This window comes from Oryx dammah, unplaced genomic scaffold (genome assembly GCF_014754425.2).
Source record: "Oryx dammah isolate SB20612 unplaced genomic scaffold, SCBI_Odam_1.1 HiC_scaffold_19, whole genome shotgun sequence".
In the NCBI taxonomy this organism is placed as follows: Eukaryota; Metazoa; Chordata; class Mammalia; order Artiodactyla; family Bovidae; genus Oryx; species Oryx dammah.
In genome coordinates this window covers 85,354,667-85,372,115 of record NW_024070203.1, presented here as the reverse complement: position 1 = coordinate 85,372,115, position 17,449 = coordinate 85,354,667, and the positions used below count along the sequence as shown (strand labels likewise).

Below are 17,449 nucleotides of genomic sequence, written 5' to 3'. Positions count from 1 at the left end.
TGAAGAAATGTTTAAGGAAAGAAAATGTAAATGAGATAAAAGTTTTTAGATAAACTCTGTTAAGAATAATTATATTTTAGCTTCTGTGGCCTTAGTGGTTGGGGTATAGACTTGATTTACTGTGATATTGAATGATTTGCCTTAGAAATGAACTGAGACCATTCTTTCCTTTTTGAAATTGCAACCAAGTTGCCCCTTCTCACCTCATTAAAGGTGATCTGTTCCTGTAAAGTGCCGGTCTGGTTCTTTTTTCCGAACCTAGCCTTCTCTAACTCCCTTACCCTACCACCACAGACCATGGGGATGCCAAAGAGTCAGAGAGGACTTAGTAGCTAAATTACACGTGTATCCATGTCATGCATTTCTGCAATCTTCAGACTTTTCTGGCACAGTAAGTCGTGCACTCAGAGGGACAGATGAACCTCCATTAAAAACCCTATTAAAACAACAACAACAATGGGGAAAACAAAGGTAATTAGAGCACGAAAAAGCACAGGAGAGGCCTGGGCTCTGACCCGGGGGGGCGGGGAGCCCCAGCCGCCCAGGCGGGTCGGCTCCCTGGGCAGTCCAGTCCTGCTAACTTGGGGCTCTCTGACCCGCCTCCCTTCGCTCGCATTTCCGGCCAGAGCTGGGGAGGCCAGGCATGGCGGTGCTAAGCCAGCTTCTCTTTTCTTGGGGCCGCGGTCCCCGGCGGGTAAGGCAGCTTCGAAAGGGCTGGGGGCCCTGCGTGTCTCCTGCAAGTGCCCGGTCCAGGGGGCACGCGGAGCGCAGACCCGGCGTCCCGGGCACGGGGAGGAGCGCCGTGGGGCCCCGCGGTCCCCGAGCCGGGAGCGAGGCGCGGAGGTCCTGCAGACGCGGGGTCGGGGCGGGGGGCTGCGGCTTCCCGGGACTGGGATGAAGCGGGGCGGTCACGTCCAAGCTGCCCTCGGGAGAAGCCCTGGGGTACGTTTGTGCCCCTGTGGAGGGGCACGTGGAGCGCCTGCGTGGTTCTCACAAGTTGCACAGTCTTGTGAGTTTCCAGTGAAAGTTGGGCTTCCCTGTGGCTCAGCTGGTGAAGAATCCGCCTGCAACGCGGGAGACCTGGTTTCGATCCCTAGCTTGGGGAGATCCCCTGGAGAAGGGAAAGGCTACCCACTCCAGTATTCTGGCCTGGAGAATTCCATGGACTATATAGTCCATGAGGTCGCAAAGAGTCCAAGTTGTATGTAAATAGAGAGAAGGACCCTGCACACACACACCTGCGTGCCTGGTGACGAGGGGGAGAGGGAGGGGTGGGGAGCGGGGCCCAGAGGAAACACTGGCCTTAGCTGGAGTCCTTTTTTTAAATGAAGAAATTCGTTCACCTGTTTGTTGTTCAAAGATTAATACCAACCTGGCGCGCGTGAGTGCTGAGTCACGTTGGACTCGTTGCGGGCCCCCATGGACCGTGGCCTTCCAGGCGCCTCTGTCCAGGGAATTTTCCAGGCTCTTCCCTGAGTGGGTTGCCATTTCCTACTCCAGGGGGTCTTCCCCATCTGCGGAGCAGAACTCGCCTCTTTTTGCGTCTTTGCCTCCTGCATAGGCAGGTAGATTCTTTACCTCTGCACTACACCTGGGAAGCCATACGAACAAATTCACATAAAAAAGAAAAATAGAAAGCAAATCGAGCTGTTTAAATTTCCCTGCCTGGAGTTAGTGCTGGGAGAGCTGCATCTCAGGCTGGCTTCCACAGCTTTTTCTCTCATAATTTTGTTTTGTTTTGTCAACATCTCTCCACTAGACTAACGTGGGCAAGAGGAAACAGCTGGAGAGGGGAAGAAAGAGAAAGGAAAAAAAAGATTAATGATATCCAAGACAACCCCTTTCCTCAATCAAATGAAAAGAAATCTTAGTGAGCTAAACTAAACTAAACCTGAATTCACAATTTCCTTAGCCAAGTAGAAAAATTAATGTGCCAATTGTGAAAAAAAACTTTTTTCAGTTAGATAGAATGAGTAGCCATGTTTTTATTTTTTGAAAAACATGGACAAATTTCAAATTCCAGTTGTGAACCCAAGGAAATACTATGAGTCTCTGACGTAAGAGAGAACTTCCTTTTAAAAAGTGAGATTTGTTCAAGGCCAGGGTGGTGTTGATAGTATTTTTTCTTACAAAGCTTTGGGTTGTAGGTTGTAAAAAAAGGCTACTGATCCTTCTTAAAGAACTCTCCATTTGAATCCTATAGTGGCTCTGTAAAGTAGAGAAGTCTTCAGAAATTTTTTAAAAAACACAAATTGTTAGAATTGTAGTAATAAGGTCACACAGACCGTGTCCCCGATCTGATGTTGTTATGCAATATAGCATGAGAGGGAGAAAATGAACTCGTTTGAAAATTAATTGTAACCTGACAGTTTTCAAGTTCCTTTGCTTAAGAAAAATGGAAATTTTGAGGATGGAGGTTTGAAGGCAAGAGAGTTCCTTGTAAGTGGTGTGTCTCCCTTTCCTGGCCCACATAAGCTTGGGTGTGAATTCCTGGGCTTACAAAAGTTTTCACATCTGTGAAATGGCAGGTTGTTCCGGGAAACATGTTTTTGTGGGCAAATACAAGTTGTTACAATTAAAGCCCCCAATTTAAATATTTTAGTTATCAAGAACTGAGAAATGTTTCATCCCTCATATATCTATTTATGAAGTGAACTTCCTTGGTGGCTCAGATGGTAAAGAATCCACCTGCAATGCAAGCAGGCCTGGGTTCGATCCCTGGGTTGGGAAGATCCCCTGGAGAAGGAACTGGCTACCCCCTCCACTATCCTGGCCTGGAGAATTCCGTGGACAGAGGAGCGTGGCACGTCACAGTCTATGGGGTTCCAAAGAGACGGACATGACTGAGTGACTTTCACTATTTATGAAGATGGTGATTGCAGCCATGAAATTAAAAGACGCTTACTCCTCGGAAGGAAAGTTATGACCAACCTAGATAGCATATTCAAAAGCAGAGACATTACTTTGCCGACAAAGGTCCGTCTAGTCAAGGCTATGGTTTTTCCAGATGTGAGTCTGAGTGAACTCCAGGAGTTGGTGATGGACAGGGAGGCCTGGCGTGCTGCGATTCATGAGGTTGCAAAGAGTCAGACATGACTGAGCGACTGAACTAACTAACTAACTAATATTGTGCTATGGGCTACTAGGGCTCAGTCCAGTACAGCATTTAATGAGAACTAGCTCTTTGCTTGGCTATGGGAATGCAAAGGTTAAAAAAATACAAAACTTGCTCTCAAGTTGCTTTCAGTTTTACTGAGGAAAACATTCACTCATTCAGTAGTCTATCTGGAAATGCTAATTAAGTGCCTACAAAGTGTTGGGCATTCTTTGACAGTCTTTACTTGGAAACTATCACTACCATCCTTGAATTAATAGCCTCGTATATTTTTCAAGTTATGAATAATAACTCATGATTGGACCTTCAAATAATTTAGTGGAACAAAATGAGTTTAAGAAAAGCAAAATGGAATAGAATAGAAAATACAAGAATTCATCTTGTATAGTAAGGTTAAACATACAATTTGTGGAACTTTTTAAAAATTTACAGTTCTTTGATATCTCCGATGCACATTGCCATCCTTTGCCTCCTCCCTATTTTGGGGGGCTTCTCTTGGGGCTCAGCTGGTAAAGAATCCACCTGCAATGCAGGAGACCTGGATTTGATCCCTGGGTTGGGAAGATCCCCTGGAGATCTTCTGGGGGGAACTGTTACCCACTCCAATATTCTGACCTGGAGAATTCCATGGACTGTATAGTCACAAAGAGTTGGACACAACTGAGGGACTTTCACTTTTTTTAAAAAAATAAAGAGTATTAGTAATTTTTATAAAAATGATACCAGGCCAATATGAATTCAAGTAATATATTAATAGTTAAATTAAACAAAATAATACATGTCTGCAAACTGGCCAATCAGAAATAACCAGGGTTAATGTTTGGCCAACTTCATCCCAGGCATCTGTTTGTACTGGCAAAGAGATGGCTGACTAGCCATGTTTTTGCTTGGCTGTATCACATTTGTTTTTCACATTGAATTTAATCAATATTGTTTCATTTTATTCTGATGGTAAATATTGTCAGGGAGAAGTATAAAGCCAGCTGGATTTTTCCCTCCTTGTTTATGTTTCGAGTTTTCTTTATTTTTTTCTATCCAGAAAGCCTAAGAAATCTTTCTTTACCCAACTCAAAATTTCAGAATATAGGTTTCTTGGAGGCAAATATTTTCATCTGATTTGTTCACTGCTGTATCTCCAGCCCTAGAATAGTGCCCAGTGAAGTGATAATAGCTTAGTCATGTCTGACTCTTTTCGACCCCATGGACTGTAGCCTGCCAGGCTCCTCTGTCCATGGAATTCTCCAGGCAACAATAGTGGAGTGAGTTGCCGTATAGCACAGAGTAAATAACTAACATCTGTTACACGATGGAATACATGTAGTATGCTGTGTGTAAGGCATATTTCTTACTAGGTCCTCGTTCAGAATCTGTCTGAAATACTATATTCCAGTTGGTCATCGTGAGACATCAATAGACTGTGAAAATGCAGATGTGTTATTAGAATGCACGTATGAACAAAACAGTGTGTTGCTGAAGGAGACAGGGAGGGCTTCATGAAGGAGGCGGCTCTGAGCTCACTTTTGGAATTGCGTTATGTGGAGCCCCAAAGACAATCTAGATATTAATACAAGGAATTGCATGTTTCAAGAAGTGAAGGAGCAGGGCCTGTTTTTAAAAAGCCAAGTGGTTTGGCACTGTGGAGTTTGCGAAGTTTTGGAGTCAGAGAGAAGTGCGTGGAGATGAGGCTGAACAGGTTGCCGAGGGCCCAAGGCATGCTGGGCTTCACTTATTTATGTGGTAGATTGAACATCTGCTATATATTAGGCACTATACTAAGCCATCCAAGCATGAGAAAGAATGGATTCTTGCTCACGAAGCTTAACAGTTGTGATATAATATGGCACAAAGAAAGGGGGAACATGGAAGCAGTGACAGAATTTATTTTCTTGGGCTCCAAAATTACTGGGGACAGCGACTGTAGCCATGAAATTAACAGATGCTTGCTCCTTGGAAGAAGTCAGTGACAGATGTAGACGGTGTATCACAAAGCAGAGACGTCACTTTGCTGACAGAAGACCATGTAGCCCAAGCTATGGTCATTTCCAGTAGTCATGTACTGATGTGAGATGTGGGCCACAAAAAAGGCTGAGCCCCAAAGAACTGATGTTTTCAAATTGTGCTGGAGAATATTCTTGAGAGTCCCTTGGACTACAAGGAGATCAAACCAGTCCATCCTCAAGGAAATCGGTCCTGAACATTCATTGGAAGGACTGAAGCTGAAGCTCCAATACTTTGGCCTCCTGATGTGAAGAGCTACTCATTGGAAAATACTCTGATGCTGGGAAAGGTTGAAGGCAAAAGAAAAAGTGGGCAGCAGAGGATGAGATGGTTAGGTTGTATCACTGACTCAATGGACATGAATCTGAGCAAACTGGGAGATGGTGGAGGACAGAGGAGCCTGGGGTGCTACAGTCCACGAGGTTGCAAAGCATCTTGTAGGACTTAGCAAGTGAACAACAATCACCTTAGGAGGAACATTTGCTTTCTGAGGGCAGCTAGCTCCCAAGAGGGAGAAGGTTTTTGGTTTTTTAGATTAATTTATTTATTTTAATTGGAGGCTAATTACTTTACAATATTGTAGTGGTTTTGTCATATATTGACATGAATCCGCCACGGGTGTACATGTGTTCCCCATCCTGAACCCCCCTCCCACCTCCCTCCCCATCCCATCCCTCAGGGTCATCCCAGTGCACCAGCCCTGAGCACCCTGTCTCATGCATCGAACCTGGACTGGCCATCTGTTTCACATATGGTAATATACATGTTTCAATGCTATTCTCTCAAATCATCCCACCCTCGCCTTCTCCCACAGAGTCCAAAGTCCGTCCTTTACATCTGTGTCTCTTTTGCTGTCTAGCATATAGGGTCATCATCACCATCTTTCTAAATTCCATATATATGCATTAATATACTGTATTGGTGTTTTTCTTTCTGACTTACTTCACTCTGTATAATAGGTTCCAGTTTCATCCACCTCATTAGAACTGATTAGAACTTTCTTATCCATTGGTTTGCCGATGGACATCTAGGTTGCTTCCATGTCCTGGCTATTGTAAACAGTGCTGCAATGAACATTGAGGTATCTCTTTCAATTCCGAACCTGTCTCTTTCAATTCTGGTTTCAAGAGGGAGAAGGTTTAAGAAGAACTACTCATGCCCAATTATTCTCTCAAAATTTTCTGGTCAGATAAACGATTTGTAGGGGGACAGGGTGACTAAAGGGGCAAAAGAAGCTTGGAGTTAAACTAAGACATCTTCCCTCCTGGGGGGAAGTGAAGCATCAGGACTAGGGAAGAAGATGTTCCCACTCACAGTGGGAGAAGTGTACAATTTTAAGGAGTATCATTTTGGGGTTTTACATTTACACTAGGACCTGAAGGATCAGTGGAAGTTAGCCAGGGGGAGGAGTAAGAGTAAGAAAGTTCTGGGCAGCAGAGTGACCTTAGTGAAGGCCCAGACTAGAGTTATAGGTCCCAAGTAAGGAGGCGGGTTGTGAGAGACAGGCTGGGGAGGCCTGTGAGCCCCAGGAAGGAGTCAGAGCGTTGTCCTGAAGGCCTGAGAGCAGGGTGAGAATGGAGGCAACTTGGGCAAGACTCTCTCTGGATAAGAGACCATGGTGGCCTCAGGCGGGGAATGGCCGTACGTGAGAGGCTTGAAGTCTGGTGATATTCAAGTGGTGAATGGAGAGTCCTTGCTGCTTGGTCCATGGTAGGAGGTGAGAAAGGAAGACTGGGCCAGGCTGAGGAGGCAAATGGCATCATCAGAAGTGGAAGCAGGAAAGTAATGCCATCAGGTGGGACTTGAGATAGGGATCCTAGAGTGTAAGTAAAAGTGACGGGGCCTGAGCTAAGGGCAGTTTTTGTAGCTATTTAGGACTAAAATGAACTTAGTGGATTGGGTACATGGTGTGAGATGAAGTCCAGATTTCTATCGTTGGCCCCTGAGCTAAGGAAAATGTTCCTCTCTGAGAGAATTTACAAGAGGGAGCCAGAGAGAAGAGAGGGGGGTAAATGATGTATCTTGAAAATGTTAAATGACCTCTCAGTTCATTTCAGTTGCTCAGTGGTGTTTGACTCTTTACGACCCCATGAACCACAGCACGCCAGGCCTCCCTGTCCATCACCAACTCCAGGAGTTCACCCAAACCCATGTCCACTGAGTCGGTGATGCCATTCAACCATCTCATCTTCTGTCGTCCCCTTCTCCTCCCACCCTCAATCTTTCCCATCATCAGGGTCTTTTCAAATGAGTCAGCGCTTTGCATCAGGTGGCCAGAGTATTGGAGTGTCAGCTTCAGCATCAGTCCTTCCAATGAACAACCAGGACTGATCTCTTTTTGGATGGACTGGTTGGATCTCCTTGCAGTCCCAGGGACTCTCAAGAGTCTTCTCCAACACCACAGTTCAAAAGCATCAATTCTTCGGTGCTCAGCTTTCTTTATAGTCCACATCCATACATGACTACTGGAAAAGCCATAGCCTTGACTAGACGGACCTTTGTTGGCAAAGTAATGTCTCTGCTTTTTAATATGCTGTCTAGTTTGATCATAACTTTCCTTCCAAGGAGAAGCGTCTTTTAATTTCATGGCTGCAATCACCATCTGCAGTGATTTTGGAGCCTAAAAAAGTAAAGTCTGCCACTGTTTCCATTGTTTCCCCATCTATTTCCCATGAAGTGATGGGACCGGATGCCATGGTCTTAGTTTTCTGAATGTTGAGCTTTAAGCCAACTTTTTCACTCTCCTCTTTCACTTTCATGAAGAGGCTTTTTAGTTCTTCTTCACTTTCTGCTCTAAGGGTGGCCTCTAGGACGTATAAACTGGTATACAGGTGATTTGCCTAAGTTGTAGAGGTGGTGGGGAGAACGATAAGTCTGTCGGGAGTGTTAACGAAGACCTTAGCCTTTGAATGGTGCATGTTGAGTGTTGGTGGAGATCCATTTGTATAAAGATAGGGAGGTGGACACAGTTGGTATTTGGGGAACCCTGAATGTTTTGTTTATCTGAGTATAAATTTTAAGAACGGGAAAGCAAAGGGAGATAAGGCTGGATAGATGGAGAAGAGCCAGATCATGAGGACTGGCTGTGCTGGGTGAAGCTAAGGAATTTGAACTTTATGCAGGAATCCCTGAAGGAGGTCAAAGAGAGAAGTGCTACAGGCAGGTTTGCAGTACTCTGGAGAGCAGTATTGCAGATGTGCTGGGGTAAAGGGAGACTGGAGGACAGAGACCACGTAAGAGACGAGGTAGCCCAGACCCGCAGTATTTGCGAATGGTGGAAGATGGGAATCTTTGAAGTCGGACAGTAGGCACAGAGGAAAGATACTGACTAGGCAGGTAGAGAATACGGGCAGTTTGGACAGGGATGGAATATATTAGGTGCCCATATTAGAAGGCATTTCATTAATACTTGGCAACCCTTAGTTTTTTTTTGTTTTCTTTTAGTTTTATTTATTTGCTTTTGGCTGCACTGAATCTTCATTGCTGAATGCAGGCTTTCTCTAGTTGCAGAGAGCAGAGGCTACTCCTTGTTAAGGTGCTCAGGCTTCTCCTTGCAGTGGCTTCTCTTGTTACAGAGCACCAGTTCTAGGGTGCATGGGAGCCAGTAGCTGCGGCACATGGACTCAGGACTCGTGGCTCCTGGGCTCCAGAGCACAGGCTCAATAGTCGTGGCACATGGGTTCAGCTGCTCCCTGGCATGTGGGATCTTCCTGGGCCAGGGATCGAAGCTGTGTCTCCTGCATTGGCAGGCAGACTCTTTACCACTGAGCCACCAGGGAAACCCAGCCCTTAGTTTATAAAGAAAATTCCAGGTGGAAAATAATCAGCAAACTTAACTGTCCTATATTCTCTTCCTAAAATGATAACTTACTTTGACAGTAGAAATGCCTGGGTAAGTTAAGTAAGTTAAGAGTAAGGGGACAACTATACTGGGATCCCTTCCAGAATGGGAAAACTCCCATGCTATCTTGCATCGAAACCTGTGATAGAACTGTAGGATTTCACAATTTGTGAAATGATGTTGCCATTCACCTTTAGCCCTGATTTATTTTGCTTATGCCTTAAAATTATATTTTTAACTCCAGATTAGATATCTCCAGCTGAATATTCCACAGGCATTCCAGGTGAAACATTTCTGATACAGAACTGGTTATTTTCAATTCTCCAACTTGAGTTTTCTCAGATCAACCGAGTCATTTAGTTACTGCTATTTATACTATTTAAACTGTCATCCTCAGCTCTCCCCTTCTTGCTTACCATTTCCAGTTGGCTGGCTTCTGAGTTCAGGCTAACCAACGTGTTAAACGTGTGGAAAGTATTGTCTTGCCTTGATTTCTGCTGTCCTCATTATTTCTCACCCAGACTAATGACTTTTGTCTGACTCATCTCCATTTCCTTCTAGTTCACCGTTAAATCTTATTCTTTCTAAAACACGAAGGCACTGCACAGAGTAGCTTCAGATGCTGAGACGAAGGTGAGAGAAGTGAAAAGTTTCGGTCTCCCAAACAGCCTTGATTAAAGAGAGAGACCTCTTTGTCTTCTTTTAGTGATATAGGTCAAGGTGTGCTGAGGTTGGACTTTAAGGCAAGAGGAAATAGTAATTCACTGCATCTTTTTCTGGGGCCTTCTCACCTGCAAGTAATTTGCCAACTTCACACTCCTTCTATGATGGCGTTCAGTCAAGGTCATCAGCTCTTGCCTGGCCTGCTACAAAACATTATACCTACTCTCCCTGCTGTCAATTTTGCCTGCTACATTTTCTTCTCAATTTAGTAACCAGAACAAGTCTCTACAAACCTAAGGCAGATCATGACACTCCTGTGCTCAAAACTTTGGAGAGTTTCCCACACAACTTGAGTAAGAATGTCAGTCCATGTCGTGGCTGACTCAGCCTTTGCGATCCCGGCCTCTAAGCCTCACTGACTTCGCCTCCGTCCTTCTTTCTGCTTCCTCCGTCCTTCTTTCCGCTTCCTCCGTCCTTCTTTCCGCTTCCTCCGTCCTTCTTTCTGCTTCCTCCGTCTTCTTCAGCCATGCTGGCCCTCTGACCCTTCATGTGCTCGGTAGGCTTCCTTCTCAGGGGCTTTGCTTTTAGCTTTTCCTCTGCCTGAAAGAACCACGTAACTCATCCCCTCACTCCCCTTGGGTTTTTGTTCAGATGTCACCTCAGTGAGACCTTTGCTGACCACTCTATTTAAAATAGCAACACTCTACCCATATTCTATGCCTTATTTTCCCTCACAGCAACACATTAGCTTTTACTGTACTATATATTTCACTTAATTTATCTGCCCTCATCCCAAAGATAATCTCTCTGTGGGTGGAATATCGTATCTGTTTTGCTCACCACTATATTGCCATTGGTTGGAAGAGTGTCTTGGGCATAGCATATGCTCAGTAAAAACTTGCTAAAAATAAAATGAGTTAACAGTATACCTAATTATAATATCATATTTGTCTCTAGTACTTTTTCACAGAAGCAAATTCCCAAATCAAATCTCTTTCAAGCACAGGGTTTCTATTTCTTGGTTCAAAAAAGTTAGTCATATTAGTTTTGGCTAATGTGATAGGGACCAAGAGGAGATGGCTTGAATGAGAGGCAAGCAGGAGTGAAAACTCCACTTGAAAATTTCAAATTGCCTATTAATTTATCTCTTTGATTTCATCTTCCTTGATTGCGTAGTTTTGGTGAAGCATCTATTTAGTCTACATCTAATTGCATACAGATAAGAACTGTAATAAAAATTAGCAAGTACACCCTGTAACACAGAGCAACTACTTTTTCAAGGACTGATGTTCATTGCTGTGAAACGTATCATCACTCAAAAGTGTAATTTTTGTTTTGTTACTGGTAACAACCACATAATTCAGCCTAGCCTCTGAAGCTTGGAGTCAGCTAACTTTTTTATATTTGCTTAGCCTTACCTTCATGTTGCTGTGACAATGAGATCTGTGTTCTGCAGAAGCTTAGAATATCAGAGTCCTCTGTGCAGTGCCTGCTTTAAGTGAAGGAGCAGGTAGAGGTGCTCAAGCAAACCACACAGGTGTGGAGTTTGAGTTTAATAAAGCCTGTGGCAAGAATCGGAGAAGGCGATGGCACCCCACTCCAGTACTCTTGCCTGGAAAATCCCATGGACGGGGGAGCCTGGTAGGCTGCAGTCCATGGGGTCGCAAAGAGTCGGACACGACTGAGCAACTTCACTTTCACTTTTCATTTTCATGCACTGGAGAAGGAAATGGCGACCCACTCCAGTGTTCTTGCCTGGAGAATCCCAGGGACGGGGGAGCCTGCTGGGCTACCGTCTATGGGGTCACACAGAGTCGAACACGACTGAAGTGACTTAGCAGCAGCAGCAGTGGCAAGAATGGAATGGGTAGAATTTGGGCTCTTCAATTTTGTTAAAGTTTGTAGTATACTGACACTATTGGCATTAGCAGGTGAGATGATCTTTTTATTCTGCAGGGAATAATGTCCTGTCTGCTCCTTATATTTCCAGACACTATGAACCATGTCAGTTCTGTGGAAGTGACAGTAGGGTCTGGGCACTGAAAAGAATCCATGCATGTCACAGACTTATGCCTTCTAGCAACTGGATAAAATAAATTCCAAAGTAGTTATTGCAGGCTTACTCTGTTCATGCGCTATATGAATTCCTTTAGAGATGCAAAAGTGTGAACTTTTCAAAGTTGCTTGAAAAATAAGATTGTTTCGTCTTCACCAAATTGACATTTAAAGAATTATTTATTTTTAATTGGAGGATAATTGCTCTACTGTATTGTGTTGGTTTCTGCCATACATCAACATGAATCTATTTTATGATATGAGTGTTGCTGCACCTGCTTTCTTTTGATTTCTGTTTGCATGAAATATCTTTCTCTAGCCCTTTGCTTTCAGTCTGTATTTGTGCTTAGGTCTAATGTGGATCTCTTGTAGATAGCATATATAGGGGTCTTGTTTTTTGTATCCATTTAGCCAGTCTGTGTCTTTTGGTTGGAGCATTTAGTCCATTTACATTTAAGATAATTATTGTTATGTCTGTGCTCCCCTGGTGAATGAGCAGTAAAGAATCTGCCTGCAGAGCAAGAGATGCAGGAGACATGGGTTTGGTCCCTGGGTCGGGAGGATCCCCTGTAGGAGGGCATGGGGTACCCACTCCAGTATTCTTGCCTGGAAAATCCCACAGATAGAGAAGCCTGGCGGGCTACAGTCCACAGGGTTGCAAAGAGTCAGACATGACTGAAGTGACTGGGCATGCACATCCGTGATCCTATTACATACACTTACTGTATTGTATTATTTGCTTTTGTAGACCTTTTCTTTCTCTTGTATTTCCTGTCTAGAAAAGTTCCTTGAGCATTTGTTGTAACGTTGGTTTGGTGGTGCTGTATTTTCTTAACTTTGGCTTGGCTGTAAAGCTTTTCCTTCAAATCTGAATGAGATCTTTGCTAAAAAGAGTAGTCTAGGTTGCAGGGTTTTTTCCCTTTTATCACTTTAAGTATAGCCTCCCATTCCCTACTAGCCTGCAGAGTTTCTGTTGAAAAATCAACTGTTAGCCTTAGGAGGATCCCCTTGTACGTTATTTGTTGCTTCTCCCTTGCTGCTTTTAATACTTGTTCTTTGTATTTAATTTTCGTTAGTTCAATTAATATGTGTCTTGGGTTTAACCTGTGTGGACTGCCTGGGCTTCCTGGTCTTGGTAGGCTAGTTCCTTTCCAATGTTAGGGAAGTTTTCAACTCTAATCTCAAATATTTTTTTCATGCCTTTCCTTTTCTTTCTTCTTCTTCTTCTAGGACCCCTATAATTCGAATGTTGGTCCACTTAATGTTGTCTCAGTATCTCTGACACTTCTTCATTTCTTTTTATTCTTTTCCCTTTATTCTGCTTCGCTTCACCTATTTTTACCATTCTGCTTTCTGATTCACTTGTCTGTTCTTCTGCCTCTGACTGTTATTCTGCTGTTGGTTCCTGCTAGTGTATTTTTAATCTCAGTTATTGTGTTGTTCATTGCTGATTGTCTATTCTTTAATTTTTCTAGGTCCTCGTTAACTTTTTCTTGTATCTGCTTGATCCATGCCTCCAGTCTATTTATCTGTGCTTTCATTTTATTTCCAAGATTTTGGATCATCTTTACTTTCACTACTCTGAATTCTTTTTCAGGTAAGCTGTTTATTTCCTCCTCATTTGTTTGGCCTTGTTTTTCTTTTTTGTTGTTGTTGTTGTTGTTTTTACCATGGCCCTTAAATTTGCTGCATGTTTCTCTGTCATTTTATTTAACTTACTGAGTTTGGAGTCTCCTTTCTGCCTGGTGGTAGGTCATAGTTCATCTCAGTTGTGAAGTCTGCCCCTCGTGGGTGGAGTTGGAGCAGTACCTTGTGAAAGTCTGTTGGTTGGGGGAATGTGTGTCTGTGTTCTGGTGCATGGAGCTGGATCTTGTCTCTCTGAAGGGTAGTGCCATTTCCAGTCATGTGTTTTTGGGTGTCTGTGCCTTGGTGAGGCTTTGGGCAGCCTTTCTGCTAATGAAAAAAGTTGTGTTTCTGTTTTGCTGAAGTGCTGGCATGACACTGGAACTTGCTGGCTTTTCGGTGGGCTTGGTCTTGGTGTTGAGATGGGAGGCCTTTGGGAGAGCTCTCATCAATTAATGTTCCATGAAGCTGGGAGTTCTTTGGTGGTCCCAAGTCCTAGACTTGGGTCTCCCATCTAGGGGGCTCAGACTTGACCCCTAACTGTAGCAGCAAGACTTCATAGGCCATGCAGCACAAAAGACAAAGTGAAAAAGTAAAAGTGAAGTTGCCCAGTCGTGTCTGACTCTTTGTGACCCCATGGACTATAGCCTACCAGGTTCCACCGTCCATGGGATTTTCCAGGCAAGAATACTGGAGTGCATTGCCATTTCCTTCTCCAGACAAAGACAAAACTCCAAGACTAATGGTGAAAGCAACACTCAGTAGCCAATAACACCCAAAAAAACTCACACACACTTATAAAAAGAAGAGAGAAAACAGAGAAAAGGATAAAAACTAGAGTCAAAACAGAAGAGAGCACTCAAGCCAATAAACAAGCGCCTAAGTGAAAATGTATAGTAAAAACATGACTAGCAAAAATGCAAAATGAAAGCATCGGGGAAAATGCAATATAACTACATAGTACCCTAAAAACAGGGAAAAACGGAAATGAACTTCTTAAAAAATAAGATGTTTTAAAACTGGAAAAAGTAGGTCAAAAAGTGAAAGTTAAGGGAATAGTAAAGAAAGGACAACATAAGAACATATGAGAAAAAAGAGAAAAATATAGAGACAGTGGCAGTATGAAGAATATCCTTGTGATTCCTCCATTTTCCTCTCCACACAGTTTGCTTCAGTCTATCTGCCTGCTCAGAAAGTCATCCAATATTTGTAGCAAGGCCTTTGGACCTGTTGTGGGCAGTGTTGAGTCAACTCAGACTCAGGTGTTACCTTACTCCACCTTTTGTTTGCATGCATGCTAATCAAAATAAACTGGATGTGGTCAAATAGGAGATGGCAAGAGTGAACATCAGTATTTTAGGAAATCAGTGAACAAAATGGACAGGAATGGGAGAATTTAATTCAGGTGACCATTATATCTACTACTATGGGCAAGAATCTTAGTAGGAATGGAGTAGCCATCATAGTCAACAAAAGAGTTCAAAATGCAGTACTTGGATGCAATCTCAAAAATGACAGAATGATCTCAGTTTGTTTCCAGGGCAAACCATTCAACATCACGGTAATCCAAGTCTATGCCCCAACCACTAATGCTGAAGAAGCTGAAGTTGAATGGTTCTTTGACGACCTACAAGATCTCCTAGAACTAACACCAAACAAACAAACAAAAAAGTCCTTTTCATCATAGGGGACTGGGATACAAAAGTAGAAAAAGATAGAAAAAAGTTAAGAGATACCTGGAATAACAGGCAAGTTTGGCCTTGGAGTACAAAATGAAGCAGGGCATAGGCTAACAGAGTTTTACCAAGAAAACATGTTTGTCATAGTAAACACCCTTTTCCAATGACACAAGAGATGACTCTTCACATAGACATCACCAGATGGTCAATACCAAAATCAGATTGATTATATTCTTTATAGCCAAAGATGGAGAAGCTCTATAGAGTCAGCAAAACAAGACCTGGAGCTGACTGTGGCTCAGGTCATCAGCTCCTTATTGTAAAATTCAGACTCAATTTGAAGAAAGTAGGGAAAGCCATCAGGACATTCAAATTCCTTATGATTATACAGTGGAGGTGACGAATAGATTCAGGGGACTAGATCTGGTAGACAGAGTGGCTGAAGAACTATGGACAGAGGTTTGTAACATTGTACAGGAGGTGATGACCAAAACCATCCCCAAGAAAAAGAAATACAAGAAGGCAAAGTGGTTGTCTGAGGAGGCCTTAACAAATAGCTGAGAGAAAAAGAGAAGCGAGAGGCAAAGGAGAAAGGGAAATATATATCGAAGTGAATGCAGAGTTCCAGAGAATAACAAGGAGAGATAAGAAGTCCTTCAAGGCTTTGTCAACATGAGACTAAAGGGAATATAATGACCAGCTTGGAAGATGGCCAGATCTGCAAATTTTTCTTTATCATTTATACACATTTTCAAATTTTATACTTAAGTAACTTTTCCCCCCGGGTTTAAAAATCAAATCATATTAATATGTATTGAATAAAATTTGAAATTACTCTAAATCAACCAACCTAACAAAAAGAACAAATAATCTTCTATTATCCCTTCACCTAGTCATACATAATGACTTTGAAAGGTAATGAATGAAGTCAGATCTTAGATTTGAATCTTTACTACTTTCATTATTTGCCTCTAAAAGTTAGTTACTTGACCTACCTGTGTCCTTCAGTTTTCTCATCTATAAAATTGGAGTAACAGTGTTGTTGTTGTTTTTGGCCCCTAAGTGGTCTCCAACTCTTTGTGACCCCATGGACTGCAGCATGCCAAGGTTCTCTGTCCTCAACTATCCCTTGGAATTTGCTCAAATTCATGGCCATTGAGTTGGTGATGCTATCTAACCATCTCATCCTCGGTTGCCCACATCTCCTTTTGCCTTCAGTCCTTTCCCAGGATCAAGATCTTTTCCAATCTCTTTACATCAGGTGGCCAAAGTATTGGAGCTTCAGCTTAAGTATCAGTCCTTCCAACAAATATTCATGGTTGATCTCCTTTAGGATTGACTAATTTGATCTCCTTGCAGTCCAAAAGATTCTCAAGAGCCTTCTCTAGGACCACAATTCAAAAGCATCAGTTCTTTGACTCTCAGCTTTCTTTATGGTCCAACTGTCACATTCATAAATGACTACTGGAAAAACCGTAGCTTTGACTATATGAACCTTTGTCAGCAAAGTAATGTCTCTGCTTTTTAATACACTGTCTAGGTTTGGCATAACTTCCATTCCAAGGAGCAAGTGTCTTTTAATTTCATGGTTGCAGTCACTATCTCTGGTGATTTGGAGCCCAAGAAAATAAAATCTGTAATTGCGTCCACTTTTTCTCCTTGTATTTGCCGTGAAGTGGTGGGACTGGATGCCATGATCTTAGTTTTTTGAATGTTGAGTTTCAAGCCAGCTTTTTCACTCCTCTTTCACCCTTATCAAGAGGCTCTTTAGTTCCTCTTTTTAGAGTGTTATGGTCTGCATATCTCAGGTTGTTGTAATTTCTCCTGGAGATCTTGATTCCAGCTTGTGATTCATCCAGCCTGGCATTTCTCATGATGTACTCTGCATAGATTTAAATAAGTAGAGTGACAATATACAGCCTTGTCATACTCCTTTCTGCATTGAACCAGTGGAGAACTCCATGAACTAGTCAGTTGTTTCATGCCCAGTTCTAACCATAGCTTCTTGACCCACATACAGTTTTCTCAGGGGTCAGGTAAGGTAGTTGGTACTCCCATCTCTTTAAGAATTTTCTACAGTTTGTTGTGATCCAGTCCGTCCTTTGGCATAGTCAATGAAGCAGAAGTAGATGTTTTTCTGGAATTCCCTTGCTTTCTCCATAATCCAGCAAATATTGTCAATTTGATCTCTGGTTCTTCTGCCTTTCTAAACCAGCTTGTACATCTGGAAGTTCTTGGTTCATGTACTGCTGACGCCTAGCTTGAAGGATTTTGACCTTAACCTTACTAACATGTGAAATTGTACAATAGTTTGAACATTCTTTGGCATTGCCCTTCTTTGCGATTGCAATGAGAACTGACCTTTTCCAGCTGTGTGGCTAGTGCTGAGTTTTCCAAGTTCGCTGACATACTGAATGCAGCACTTTAACTGCATCATCTTTTAGGATTTGAAATCGCTCAGCTGGAATTCCATTA

At 42.8% G+C, this 17,449-nt stretch overlaps 1 protein-coding gene across 2 annotated transcripts in view; it reads left to right on the top strand.

Moving 5' to 3' along the window:
- Nucleotides 1-613: 613 nt before the first annotated feature.
- The window catches only part of DECR1 (2,4-dienoyl-CoA reductase 1), a 47,380-nt gene continuing 30,544 nt past the window's right edge, over nt 614-17,449 (top strand). Inside the window, exon 1 of one of the 2 annotated variants that reach the window (XM_040261110.1) lies at nt 614-694. In XM_040261110.1, coding sequence (XP_040117044.1) covers nt 644-694 — 51 coding nt within the window. In that variant the 5' untranslated portion in view covers nt 614-643. Of the gene's footprint in view, nt 695-13,161; nt 13,270-17,449 lie in introns of those variants that run through there. The other variant, XM_040261111.1, reaches the window with a different exon arrangement.